This window comes from Eleutherodactylus coqui, chromosome 1 (genome assembly GCF_035609145.1).
Source record: "Eleutherodactylus coqui strain aEleCoq1 chromosome 1, aEleCoq1.hap1, whole genome shotgun sequence".
In the NCBI taxonomy this organism is placed as follows: Eukaryota; Metazoa; Chordata; class Amphibia; order Anura; family Eleutherodactylidae; genus Eleutherodactylus; species Eleutherodactylus coqui.
Genome location: NC_089837.1, coordinates 442,736,881 through 442,752,043, shown reverse-complemented (window position 1 = coordinate 442,752,043; position 15,163 = coordinate 442,736,881). Strand labels below are relative to the sequence as shown.

Below are 15,163 nucleotides of genomic sequence, written 5' to 3'. Positions count from 1 at the left end.
GTTTTCTGCGCGTAATTTCACGCAGACAAATCGCGGCCGTCTGCCTAGGATTGCGTTTTCTAACGCAATTCTATGGCAGCTTCCACTGACGGAAATTCTGCGGGACATACTGCTGCGGAATTTCTGCCCGTGTGCAGGGGGCCTTAGGCCGCCTGCACACGGGCGGAAATCCCGCCGCGGGATTTCCGCCACTGAAAGTTTGCATAGGAGTGCATTACAATACGCACTCCTATGCAGACGGCCGCGGTTTGGCCGCGCGAAATCTCGCGCGGCAAACAAACCGCGGCATGTCCTATTTTTGTGCGGGGCACGCACTCACCCGGCCGCCGGCTCCGGTCTGCGCATGCACCGGCTGCGCGGCAGCCGGCACATGAAAGAGCTGGGGCCGCCAGGCGCGGGTGAGTACGCGCTCGTCCCTGCAGGCTCTCGGGTCGGGTCCCGCGGCGAGAATTCTCGCTGCCGGATCCGACCCGCTCGTGTGCAGGCGGCCTTACAGCTGATTTTTTTCCACTGTGGAAAATCCACAGGAAATCTGCTTGTGCTGTTTGGGTGGGTTGGGAATACAAACAGTGCGGAATGAAGGAGAAAAATTTTAATTCCAAACCTGTTTTACTTTATATACACTATATTCTCAGTTGATAGACTATTGCCATGTGCAAAGAATGGGGTTAGGCCAGTCTCACACGACCAGGTTTGAATTGCGGAATCTGCAATTGTTACCTGTACGGGCGATCAGCGGAATTCTGCACACATTAAAAATAGAACATTCGCCTATCCACTCAGATATTCTATTTTTGTGTGGACTTCGCATGGATAGCTTCTATTGAAGTCAGTGGAAGCCGTCCGACCCGTGGCCCATCTGCAATTGATATAGCAGATAGGTCACAGGTACCCACGTCACTACCTAGCGAGATTAAAGAAAATCTCTACTGTGCATGACTGACGGCGGTCATCTGCAGTAAAGAAACAGGGGTCGCCGGCCGTGGTCAAAGCCAGATTCTACTGTGGGCTCCTGCATGCAAAATCCGACCCGTCCATGTGAGACCGGCCTTAGTCACACATTCACTGAGGGGCGATATTGATGACCTATCCTTCATCAGTAGTTGATCGGCTGGGATCTGCCACTCGGGGTCCCAATCAGCGGATCCCTGACGATCAACTATTGATAACCTATCCTGAGGATAGGTCATCGATAGTATTCTCACTGGAAAACCCCTTTAATTTGCAAATTTTAAGTATCCAACTGTGATGAGGATTTATTATACAAAGAAGAGTGCATGTTATAAAAACCAAATGGTCCTTATATTACCTGAGCATTATGAGCCAGCCATGAATACATGGTTATCTTTCCGAATAGTGCCTCTATAGAGTGGTGGTCCACAATAGAGCCGTTGCGAGTACAAGGATATTTCTTCCAAGTACTACTGTGGATTTGCTTTTCCATGTGCACCGCTTGAAAACAGAATCACGACCAAGTCTATCTCTATTGAAAATGCCAGAAGCACCAACGGACTCCCAACTCTTATAGGGACAGTGATGGGGGCTCATAACCCTAACAGAACACTAAATAATGAAAATGGGTATAATAAAGAATAATAATGAAAATATCCACATTACCAAACAGTGGGGGAATATATTATGGGGGTCTTCTTTGTCTGTTTTGCTAGAGGCCATATTCCCATTATTTCTAAAACATTATCACAGGGTCTGATGTTAAATTAGATGTATATTTTAAATATTACTAGAAATGTTTAGTTGTTTTGTATTCCAACCTGATACTGGAGTGAAATAGCAAAAAAACCTTTCCACTTTCTAAAAAGTCGAAATACTTTAATATGTCTAAAAGCCGCACTCCACACAAACCTGGTCCCCTTTTTTTCCACTTTAGAAAGGTAGAATAAGAAGTGTAAAACATCAACAAAATCACAGACTTTTAGGAAAAACCACACTTGCTCAACAATTTGTAACGGTTTTGACAACTAGAAACTTGACAAATTCCCCCTATGACGGTGTTCACAAATTGAAGTAGTGGGGTTTTTTGTCAGCTCTGGTGCATGAGCAGTGAAGCAAAAAGTTTTGGCCTTGGCTTCATGTGTGTACTGTGAATACGCTGAATGTTGCCGGACCTGGCTTGTGATAATGTATCCAGGCCTTAAGGTACCTTCACATATGACGAATAATCATTTGAAAGAATGAATGCAAAAATAGTCGTTCAGGGTGACGATTCAAAACTTATTCACTAGTCATTCATTTCACGTCACCTAAAAAATAGTTACTGGTTGATCAAAAGTCAAATGGTGTAACATCACAGTTAGAGATGAGCGAACGTACTCGTTTCGAGTAATTACTCGATCGAGCACCACGATTTTCGAGTACTTCAGTACTCGGGTGAAAAGATTTGGGGGGCCGCGGGGGGAGGCGTGGCGGCACGGGGGGATAGCAGCGGGGAACAGGGGGGAGCCCTCTCTCTCTCCCTCTCCCCCCCCCACTCCCCGCTGCAACCCCCCACTCACCCACGGCACCCCCTGAATCTTTTCGCCCGAGTACGGAAGTATTCGAAAATCGCGGTACTCGGGTGAAAAAGGGGCGTGGCCGAGTACGCTCGCTCATCTCTAGTCACAGTCATTCACATGGTATTTGAACAACTTGAGAATGAATTTGCATGGAGATCACCCTGTTACGATTGAAATCTGAGCAAGCAACTGATAAACAATCATCGCTATGTGTAGAAACTTTCAAACAACTATCATTCGCACACTTCAACAACTTTTCTGAGCGACCATCTGATAGTTGCTCAGTTAATGATACCCTTAGAGATGTCAATCAAGTCAGGAGGAAAACTGGCCACCATGACTCTTCAGATGAGCGGATCGCCTCCAATGACTCTTCACAGGCCATTTTAATATAGCGCATGCTACTTTCAAAGGTCTTTTTTTACGCTTTTCATCCTACAAATCGGAGACCCCAGTTTTCACCATTAGGATCTTCTCACAAATGCCTTAAGGATACATGAGGCCATTTTCCCTTTAAGGATGGCCCCTGCTCTAGTGACACGCGCGTCTCCAAACGTGCACTGTGCAGGAAAACCAATTCTTTTTGTTATGGAAACAGCTGAATTTTGTTGCTTTCGATGAACTGGCAGAGAACAAGGAGCGCTCTGTTCAGGATTCTTAGGTCTGGTAAACCAACAATCATTAAAGTTTAGAAGGAAGCAGTCCTATGACAGCGCTGTAAATCTGCTCTCAGCCTGGGAATTGATAACCCAGGTTATTTTTGTCAGGTTGAGCAGGGATAGATTTTCAATTTCGTGCGTAGCCAAGGAACACCAAAAGCAGATCATTAAACATGGGTGTTATGTGACCCAGTGAAAGCAATACCAATTGTTTTTTCAGCGCAGTGGGGGGCCGTTCAACGCCATTTGTTGCTACACAACCTTCAACACATGAAGAAAAGTTATTATATGGCTTAGAAATGAGATGTTCATCTATTTGGTTTAATTAATATTATAGTGAAACGGTTTTATTTGGGGGAGGAGGAATGTTTTGCTAGTTGGAACTGTTGGAATAACTGCAGCAGAATAATTTTCTATTACATGAATAGGTTCTGAAGGCGCGAGGAATTTTTTAAAATATGGTTGCAGTTATGACCATGTCTGTTCACCCTTAACAGTAGGAGAGAACAGGCGGTCTAGTTACTTATTCAACCATGCACTGTTAGAAGCCTCTCATGTTAGGTGAACCTCGTTGTGTCTTATGGTTCACCTAAGCAAATGGACCTCCGATGCAGCACTTAAACCTCTCAATGGAAGACATGGGTTCACTTTCTAACCCAATTTGTAATATTTTTATGGTGTTTTTTTATTACTAATATTTTTTTCTTTGCTCATTTATTAAAACTTCATAAAAAGTACCACAATGTTTTTTAGTTTTTCCATTAAAACTATTCTAGAAACATTTTCAAGGGTTCATTTTTCACAATCGTGAAAAGGTGCCTACATAAACATTTTGTAACTTGGTCCTACAAACCTAGACTTACAGTATATGAATAAACCATGTAAGTAATTTGGCTATATCAATAATACTTTTGGTTTCTCTAAAATGTGGGAAGTGTCTAATTCTTTTATAGTAAAGCTGTATTTACTGTGATGTATGATATGTGCTGAATATACCCTTATGGGTAAAGTATCTGTGTGTACAATATTACATGCCAATATGCCCTAAAAAAATCCCTTGGGGATGATGGCAAAACTGCTTCTTGTCTGTTTATTAACACACTACTCGTTTTCTCAGGGAGAACATATAATGACTTGAATCAGTATCCTGTATTTCCATGGGTGTTAACAAATTATGAATCCGAGGAGTTGGATTTAACTTTACCAGGAAACTTCAGGGACCTTTCAAAGGTAATTCCTAATTTTCTATCTAACCTTTTTTGCCAAAACATTTCTCAAACATTTCTGAAGATTGTCAGCCAACGCACAGACAGCTTTTGTGTTAACATTTAAGTGTGTGTTTTTAATAGAAAAATATTTGGTAGTTTACATAGCATAAGTTCTATGGAGTGACGAATCACACTACTCCACCTTCAAATCAGATGGACATACCTGGGTGTGGGGATGCCTGGGGAACACCTTCTGCCCGAGTGGGTTGTGCCAACAGTTAAATATGGCGGAGGTTCCATTATGGTCTGGGGATGTTTTACGTGGCATAGTCTCGGCCTGTTGGTTGTAGTGCTATGAACCATGACCACGTAGGTGTACCCCGACATTCTAGACACTAATGTGCTGCCAACAATGTGGTTGGTAATACTCTGGGAATGGTCAGTAATACTTCTGGTAAGACTAAGTGCCTTGTCACAAATCCAACACTGTTTTACATTGGTTTGGGGATATGGATGTTCTACGATTGGACTGACCTGACCTGCACAACCTGAACTGCACTGAACATCTTTGGGATGAGTTGATCAGTGTTTTTTTTTTTTTCCTTTACAAATTCCCACCTTTTCCCGAAGGTGCATTGATAGAGTATGAAAATGAAAGGTTTCCCTTTGAACTCCTAAACTCCCCATATAAAAGTTAATGTCTCACTTACTATAACGGTCTCTGTGGGACATCTGTGCTCTGCACATTTTTCATTTTTATTCTTCATATCCCGGTGTCTGTATAAAAACAATAAAACTCAAAGACTCTGTAATTTCAGTTTAATATGGTAACCAGCTGTTAATTTTACTGATGTGCTAATTGGCGTCCCCCTCCTTACTCTTTGTCAGTGTTAACAGGAAATGTGCCATAAATGTTAGCAATTAATAGGCGCATATTAGTAGTCTGAAGTCTCATGTGTTGCATATATTTTATCTATTTCTCCGTATATACAGTACATATTATTTATTTATACAAATTAAGGAGTAATTGCAGCAGAATAACCCCGGGTAACATTGGTTACAGATGCTGCTGATGTCGTCCAGAAGCTTCAGACATGGAGTTTTCTATAGAATCGTACTTGATGACAATAGAAAGGAGTCTGGAGTCTTGTGTTTTAAATACATGTCTATGCAGTAGAGCTTGGGCTCTATAATCAATTGGAAGCCTTTTAATGGCTACAAAAATTTAGGTGGAAAGCAATATTTTTGGCCACATCTGTGACCATTTTATCGCTATCTGGGGCCCTTCGTTATGTTGTTTTTAATTCACACAACCTCCTCTTCTGGGTTTCTCCCCTTCTTGCACATGTGTATGTGACTTCTATATATTATCTCCCTTACATTTCTGGTTGTACTTTGCTTGCCCACCCTTTAGGCTCCTTTAAATGGGACGATTCTTGGCCCAATGTAATGAGCACTGATCATTAACCCTTAGATCTCTTCTCAAGAGTCTTGTGAATGATGGTGCTAACCTTAAACTCAGTCAACTTGTGATTTTTCAACAAAACTGAATGCAATTTTGATATAATCATATATTTTGCGAACATTTTAGGAGATCATAATAAAAATCAAAAGTCTCAAAAGTAGAGAATATCACGTTTTGTAAAGATTTTTAGATATCGCCCCTAAGACAGTGATTCCCAGCCGGGATACCGATGTGGCGTGAGAACCTGCCAGGGGTGCCATAGCTCCCAGGCTGGAAATTAATCCGCTGATATTAATTGGGTTTTCCAGGCAGCGCCTGCCAGGATACAACACTCCGACCCCTATGTAGCGGACATCGCTAGTAATTGCAGTAATTGAAATCAATAGGAGTTGCGTCTGCAATTACAAGCACAGCTCCCATTGATTTCAACCAGAGCTGTGCCTGCAATTACTAGGACTGGCCACTACACAAGTTTCGGAGCAGCGCTTCCGCTCCAACCCTGGTGTATCCTGGCAGGTCTTGCCTGGAAAACCCCTTTAAACTACGTCAACACAGTGCATGTTTGCCGTGGAATTTCCGTGCGGACCCTCTGCATGGAGATTCTGCAGTATTTACAGTAGCAGCAAAGTGGAGGAGATTTTGAAAATCTCGTCAGTGGTGTGGATTTTGACTCAAAATCAGCTGCGCTTCCACAGCTGGTTTCAGAAGATACTGTACTCCCTCTCACCCCCGATGTTGCTCTCTCGGTGCCTCCTTCACTGGGCACCTAGCATCCTCTAGTGAGTGCAGTACCGCTGATCACGTGATGTGGAAGTGGCCAGTGGTGCCACACTCATTGAAAACCGCTGGGTGCCCGGAATATCAGAAGTAAAATCATATGTTGTGGTAAGCCAGCCCCTAGCCATGACCCTGACCACACCCCCTTTTTGCTGGGGGTGCGCCACGGTGAAAATAATTTTTCACAGCCATGCTCCAAGGCTGAAAAGGTTGGGAAATACCATCTTAGGGTCTAATATCCTAGAGCTGAATATTCAAACAGCTTATACACCGGTTATACCAAATCAACAATACTTTCTATCTTTCTAGAAAAAGTAAATCACATTTATAAACTTGTACCAAAAAACCTGCCAGCCTTCTAAGACAATAACTGGAACTTAGAAGAATCAGCCTTATTGATAGGAACTAATTACATTGGCTGTTCATCTTCACTTTTGTTAACTAATATGTGCCTTAAGCCACTTTCACATCTGCGCTGGATCTTCTGTTCGGAGGTTCTGTCGCGAATCCTGCACACGGTATTTACACTGTGTAGTTTATGTATCACCGGCCACAACCTCCGGCAAACTGAGAATAGGTGGAGTCACACTGCTTGCTTCAAAGGTTTCACCTAGATATAGACGTGGTGGATGTTTTTTGAACCATCCGAGTGAGTCAAGAGTAAAGACATGCCGATTGCTGCTGCTTCACATTTCTTCAGATCTCTTCACATGGGCCCACTCTGATGTAATGAGCACTAATCAACAAAGCATGTTGATGGGCATGGGCTTAGATTTTGTTGATATGAGGATGAATGTTCATTGGCTTATTATTCGTCCCCATAGAGCTGTTATTGGTTGGCTGATCACACAGGGCGATGTACAGCTGACATGAGAGCAATGTTATGCTAAACCTCAATGATCATCCGAAGAATAAACTTTCGCTAGTTCACCAGCTGATCATTGTGCCTTTTACACAGCCCTAGGATCGTGAAAACGAATGTTCAGAACTAGAGATGAGCGAGCATACTCGTTAAGGCAAATTTCTCGAGCGAGTAGTGCCTTATGCGAGTACCTGCCCGCTCGTCTCTAAAGATTTGGGTGCCTGCGGGGAGTGGGGAGCGGCGGGGAGGAACGGGGGGGATCTCTCTCTCACTCTCTCCCCCCCTGCTCACTCCCGCAACTCACCGCTCTCCCCTGCCGGCACCCGTATCTTTAGAGACGAGCGGGCAGGTACTCGCATAAGGCACTACTCGCTCGAGTAGTTTTCCTTAGCGAGTACGCTCGCTCATCTCTATTCAGAACCCATAATTAGCCCATGTACCTTTACCGACACTCATGCTTGTGACTCTCTCATCCATTCTTTATCTGTTACAATTAGAACCATGGTTCTAATTAGGTTAACATCCAATACTACTTTATGCTAATTATTTAGAGTCTATGGAGGAAATCTCTGCATCCATAAGGCATTCTGTCAACTTAGACGAGCACCTCATTTCCCCAGGGACTGCAAGGCAGCTACCCGTACCCCTACCCTTGGATCTAACGTCTTTTGCCTTTTGGTTATTTACACACAACAATTATAGATAGCTGTGGGCTTTTGGAGTTCATTGGATTGCTGGGCAAATCATAACGTGTAAACCCAACACTATGTTAAATTCGCTCTGACTAACGCAACAATGATTCGGAAACCACACATAATCTTCAGCCTTGCACATGAGTTCATTATAGTTCACTGTTGGTAGCAATGATGGAAGTGTGAAGCAGCACACAAGTCTCACTGAGCAGGAGATATTCTGTTTGTTAATACTTGAGCTGTTTGAGTGGCAGGAGATGGTAAGAATGACAATTATGCGCCAAATTAGTGTGTTGCTGGAAGCGCAGGAAGTGATAAAGCCTTCAGGCCTCTTACTGTAATAATGCAAATGAACGCATTCAAGTGTGAAGACTTCTGGCAAAATCAGTGTTGCTCTGCGCAACTTTCCTTCGTTTTATCAGCATTCTCATGTTCAGCAGGGAAAATGATGAGCCATTCAGCGAAGCCTTCTATTCAGACACCACTTACAAGATTTTGCTTACTACTTCTAGTGCGATATTGGAGAACACCCTGGACTATGATCATGATGACATGTAATGGCTACATGACTGTGGTTAATCATAAGCCCATAGGACTAGACCAAATGTCTGTTGTATCCCTTAAATGTTGTTAGAGTCATACGTTTTTCCCTTTGTGTTCTGCAGTGCTTGTACCACCATTTGTGACCATAGAGAATTCCTTTAATATGATTGCTCCAATCAGCAGATTTTGCCGGGCTAAGTTGCTTTCAGATGCTCATTCTGCTTTAATGGCCTCTATAGGGCAAACAGGAATAGCGATAACCAATCAAAAAAAGAATGCTTGGAATAAAAGAAAATGGGAAATCAGAGGCGCTATCTGGGTGTAGGGTTCATAAAGAAATGGTGTATTGATCACAGGGTAAGAAGAGTATTCTCCCACCTGATGGATTTGAGATTGGAGTAGCAGACCTGAAAGCCTGGCTGGTACTTGGACTTTCTCAGGACTCCTCAACTAATCTTGATAGATGGAATTAATGAAGATAGGACAGGTGTTATTTGGCACTGAAGGAATATCATATCCAACAGTAGTCTGGCAGTCAATAGAAGACAATGGTTTATGCAAATAGTGTACGAGGCTGAACGAAAGTTCAGTGTGTTAAATAAACAGATGTGGCATGCCGAATTTAGTTTGGCCCTTGTCCCGTCTTTGCAAACACCAGTTGCTGTACCTTAGAATCACCAGACTACAATTGGGTGGATGGTCCTTCTTGTGACCAGTGCTGAATACCAGCTGGGATTTTTTTTCATTAATTCCACTCTACAGGGTTAATGTAATATTACGTTGAGCCATTAACATTTTAGTAGTTCTCTGTTTGAGTTCCCTCTAAGGGCGCCCACCCACTGCCGATTTTTTTTTCTTTGCGTTTTGCGTTTTTTCTCAAGAGCAATTAGAATTGAATGTACTCCTGTCCACTGGCGTTTTTTTTTGCGTTGCGTTTTTTAACATAGGAACTGTCAGTTGCATATGTGTCCTTATTTTTCTCCTAATGCACCCATGAAAGTCAATGGAAATTAAAGGAGATGTCCCGAGGCAGCAAGTGGGGTTATACACTTCTGTATGGCCATAATAATGCACTTTGTAATATACATTGTGCATTAATTATGAGCCATACAGAAGTTATAAAAAGTTTTTTACTTACCTGCTCCGTTGCTAGCGTCCTGGTCTCCATGGTGCCGACTAATTTTTGGCCTCCGATGGCCAAATTAGCCGCGCTTGCGCAGTCCGGGTCTTCTGCTGTTCTCTATGGGGCTCCGTGTAGCTCCGTGTAGCTCCGCCCCGTCACGTGCCGATTCCAGCCAATCAGGAGGCTGGAATCGGCAGTGGACCGCACAGAAGAGCTGCGGTCCACGGAGGAAGAGGCCATCTTCAGCGGTGAGTAGAGAAGTCACCGGACCGCCGGGATTCAGGTAAGCGCTGTGCGGGTGGTTTTTTTAACCCCTGCATCGGGGTTGTCTCGCGCCGAACGGGGGGGGGGTTTAAAAAAAAAAAAACCCGTTTCGGCGCGGGACATCTCCTTTAATGGAAAAGCCGCGAAAACGCGGCAAAAAACGCCGCAAAAACGCTGCGCTTTTCACGCACGAAAATCGCAAACGCCAGTGGGTGGGCGCCCTAAGAAAGAGATTGTGAAGATAAGTCTCTTCTTTGTGCCTGTTTAAAGTGGCATTCTGGGACAGAATTTATCTGTGAGCCAGACAGGGCAAGTAATACCGGACGCTCCTCCTTTGTGCCGTTGTTCTTCAGATCCACTGGTTCCCATGATGACTCTTTGTTTTTCCAAGATGGCAGCTCCTGTCACTACTCAATGCTCATACTGCATCCGTAGTTTCAGGTACTTCACACTGGTCTAATTGGCCGGTGCTGCTCATGTAATCAAAGCTGGACAATTGTCCAGCATATATTGTCTTAAAATACAGATGCACAAAAGTGTATATTGGGTAGTCTAAAAAGTGTGGTGGACATCTTGGAAGAATGAAAAGGAGTCTGAGAAGTGTCAGCACAAGCAGAGAGTAAAGTCCCACTTACACGCAACGATTATCGCTCAAAATTCGTTCAAACAATACTTTTCGAGCAATAATTGTTGCATGTTAATGCTACCATCGCTTGCTTTACGGGCGAACGATGATTTTTAGTTCGGCATAAAAACAATTGTTTGGCCGGCCAGCTGATAGCAGGGACCACGTGCTGCGATTCTCTATGGGAGCGCTGATAACATTGTATTCAGCTGCAGTCCTGTGGGAGATAAATGGAGCTGTATGCAGATAACAGACCACCTGCTGTTATCTGCATACAGCGAAGGTAGCCTCATTTACATGCAAATGAAGCTAATAAGCTACTAATGGGCATTAGTATCCATTAGTAGTTTATGCAAAATTATCCCTCAAACTGTCATTCAAGCTATTTTTGGAACGAATTTTGAGCGATCATCATTGCGTGTAAATGGGGCTTAACAAGAAATATTACTTCGCCTCGGCACAAATGTAGTCCAAGAACTGAAGAGTCGCTCCAAGCACAAACTGCAGTTTTATGGGTATATACAATTGCTGATGTTTCTCCATGAAGTTTTACGTTCCATTGTTCATAGTTATCTGTGCTCCCAATTCTTCAGTATGAAGTCAGTGTGGTACACCTATTGTCCTCTACATGGATTGCCATCTCAAAATTCCAGTTAATGTTATGCAACCAGACTTGGCTTATGTCTCCCTTCTACGTATGTGATTATCTGCCAGCTGCACCACAGATTTGGTCATGCTTGAAAATTAATCTGATTGGTTTCACTTGAGTCATACTCCGATATGCCAACCATTTTGGGACAGTTGCCAATGTAAAGCCCCACTTTGAGGTTTTTCATTAGCTTGACAGTCCTAAACTATATAACCAAATATATACAGTTCTTTTAAAACACCCTCTGTTGTCCTATCGGAAAACGTTATCCAAACATCTGTGGGAAATCAGTTGGGAAAACTCCCTAAAACAGTGGTGATGTGGAGCATAAGTCTTCCTGATTGCACGAGAAACGTATAACTCCACTGAATAGTCTTCATGGCTGATTGTTCTCCAGTTGAGATTATTGGGCTCATCTGGAAATCCAACTGCTTGTTACATACAGTTAAAGTTTAAAACATAGTCTGTCATCGGGTTCCTTTTAGATTAAGGCATCAGTTTGATGTACTGTCAAAACTGAAGTAGGATCTTGCACTCCTCACCAATTGGAATACCAGAATTTGTAAGCCTTTCTGCCACGGTTCCTGCCATACAACCTGTTTTACTATCTTTTAGGAATTTTGGTAATAGTGTCATATGACAACCTATTTTCCAGCTCTATGATCAGGCTGTTTGTGAGCAGTCAAAATTGGTTAATGCTTCCTGTTTTCTCTCACTTATCAGCTTTGCTGTATAGATTGGGGCAGTTGAGCAGTCATCTCATTAGAATTAAGTAATAGTTCTATTGTAGGCATAGCTAAGTCAAGATAGTAATACTATACACAAATGCATCCACATTTGGTTTCCGAAATAAGGACTGGATGTAATAAGCTATAATAGTATATGATATGTCTGACAACTTCAGCTCCTCGACACTGTCTATACATACAATACAAGAAGAAAGGAAGCTTGTCTCTCCATTATGGTGGTCAATAATGAATTCATCATAAGAAAACATAATAAACACAATATTTCTCTTTGACAGACTTTAATCTTATTAACGAAGCAACAATTAAAGCTACATTCCCTTTAATCGTCATTTATTTCATGACCTCGTCACGTCTCCTCTTGTATGTTCTACAGCTGCAGAGATTTCTTGTTTTTTTAACATGACTTCAACTTTGTTCACAAAATGTAAATTTCCCCCCCAGTCTTTAGCATTGCTGCTCAGTGTCACCAAACACTATCGGCCATTCTACATGAGCTGTTTTCATCATTAGACGTGCTTTACAAACCATCCTGTGTGAGCCAAAGTCTCTTTCCATTAGACGTGTTATTCCAATGATAGACTTCAGCAGACATATTGATCTGGTTTGTAGGCACACCGTTTTCCCAAGCTGCTGGGAGAATTTAAGGCCCTGGGGCAAGTAGCCCAGTTACATGCGCTTATTTCCTCCCCAGAGTAAATCTGTTTTTTTTTTAACACTTTCATGAGCAAGACCTTGATAGAAATGAATAGTGATGCTTAACCATTTTCTTAGCCATCGTTCTTATCTGTACAATGATGTTACAGTGACCGTACATCTTCTATAGATGTTCGCTCGGTCATTGGACAGATATTCCTCCCGACTTTACTATACATAATATGCATGCTCGGTTCACCCGGGTGTGCATGTCTTCTCAATGGGGAGAGGGGACTCTGGCGGCTGCTTATCTCTATTAAGAACAAAAGGATTAAAGGGGTATTCCAAGACCTTGACTAAATACCTCAAATATACTGCATGCTGCAGCAACATATAATGTACGAGATGTACCAGCTCTGCACCCGCTTAGCATTGCTCTTACCTTGTCATGTGGTGCTGCCTGCATTTCATTCTCAATCTTTCTCCAACGTTTCATCCATTGGCATTCTGGAGCTTTCTTCCGGTCTTGTCTGTATGTGGTGATACTGGCTCCTATTTTAGTACAGGGAATCCAGTATGGGGACAGATATTGCATGAGCAGAGGGAAGGCTGCAGAAATAAAAATACGCAGACGAAGCCACGGAAACTGCGGTTGCTGATATCCACTGGCCTGGTGCGTGGCAGTGGATTAGGGAGGGCATCAAGATGAGTCATCAGGTATTTGGATGGGCTTTGTAGAGAAGGTAATCAGCATGGGGACTCATTTAAAAAATATATTTTTGCATCAGAAAACCCCTTTGAAGGTTTGGACACCTTGATATTCTACGAATTGAACCATTTTTGCCACAACCTGTTCTGAACAAACCTTTAATACACTTTTCATGGTCGTCTGTTCTGCCCAAATCAGCGGACTCCGCTAATTTCAGCTGAACCCATTTCAGTTGGTTTAGTGAAGGGGTTCAGTGATAAGCCATGTTGTATAGTTTAATTAATACAAGTAATATGTGTATTGTATGTTAGGCTAGCCATAATTATACAGGTTTTCCGAGATTTAGGAGAAGACATCAACTATTTAAATGTTGCGAAGCTCAACCCCTGTGGCTGGATAGTTGACTGGTCTAAACTGTAATATTCGACAACCACACAGGTTGGTGCATAGCAGGGACTTTGAAGAGGCTCAAGACTGGTGACTATAATTTGAAGGCACAGTTCTTGGTGGTTACAGTATTTACAGTACAATGCTTGGTGGTTTCACTAGTATGAGGTACAAACGCTTGATAGTTGCAGTGTACAAACTTAGTTCACACTGGACATCATGATAGCACTTGTTAGAATCTGTGCTTGCATCGTGGGAGATGGTTAGTCCACCTCGTGGTCAGTCTGTATTTTAGCTGTAACAACTATATGCTGCAGGGCAGTAAATCACATTCTCATTTTCTCCCAAAAGCAGCTTGCTCTCTGCTCAGCACACGCTCACCAGTTTCTGCCCTACTCGACTAATTAGCAGTTTTTGCCCTGCCTGGTTCTCCACCACCTCTATGACCCAACTCCTCTCAATAAGACCTGCTTCTTTTTCTGAAGCCAGCACCAACCACTCGTGGCTTGATATGCTGGAGCTCCTTATACCAGCAGTAGTAGCATTCTGCTCTGTCACTCCATGTGGCCTCAGCGACCCTCTACATCCGTTTCCTGCTGCATGTTCCTAAAGTTATCACTACATTAAGATGTTACAGTAATAGCAAGTCACCATTATCAGTATGCATATAACATAATAAACACATCCATGCAATTAATAGTTTACAATACAAATAAGACGTTAAATCCGTATACCCTTGGCATACCCGAAGGCTGATGCCACACAATCCAACAGGCTACACATGGCCAAACCATGGCCACCTGTAGTGGGCAATGGCCGCATGATTTTGCAGCAAACGTGGACCATGTATTTTCACCCTTACAGCTTTGGATACACAAATAAATGAACTTCTCAATTTGCTTTTCTAATCTGTTGTTCGAACAAATGCTCATTGGCAATACATATTTTACAAGTTTGTTAATATGAAGTTTGTTTGACCCGGACAGCCACCTTTGGTATATGTAGATTGTTCACTGCATACATCTTCATACAGCTCCTACTGAACTATGATCTAAATGTGTATGGATTACGCTCCCCCTAGAGGTGGTCCCAGGAGGGCCAAATTCTTCAATAATAAAGGGAACCGTCACCAGGTCTCACCCTTCTGAACTTTTTGCAGGATATCAGTTGCGGAAAAAGCGTTCTAACCACGTACCTCTTACAGCGCATTATACCTTCAGTAGTAAGGACGTTTTTCAAAAATTCAATGCCATATGCAAATTAGATTCAAAAGGTCCAGAGGGTATACTCGGACAATTTCTAGCA

At 42.8% G+C, this 15,163-nt stretch overlaps 1 protein-coding gene across 3 annotated transcripts in view; it reads left to right on the top strand.

Moving 5' to 3' along the window:
* Positions 1-15,163, top strand: part of NBEA (neurobeachin) — a 673,719-nt gene that overhangs the window by 568,725 nt on the left and 89,831 nt on the right. For all 3 annotated transcript variants that reach the window (XM_066582838.1, XM_066582846.1, XM_066582830.1), the window contains exon 44: positions 4,290-4,402. In XM_066582838.1, the coding sequence (XP_066438935.1) occupies positions 4,290-4,402 (113 nt within the window). The remainder of the gene's footprint in view (positions 1-4,289; positions 4,403-15,163) is intronic.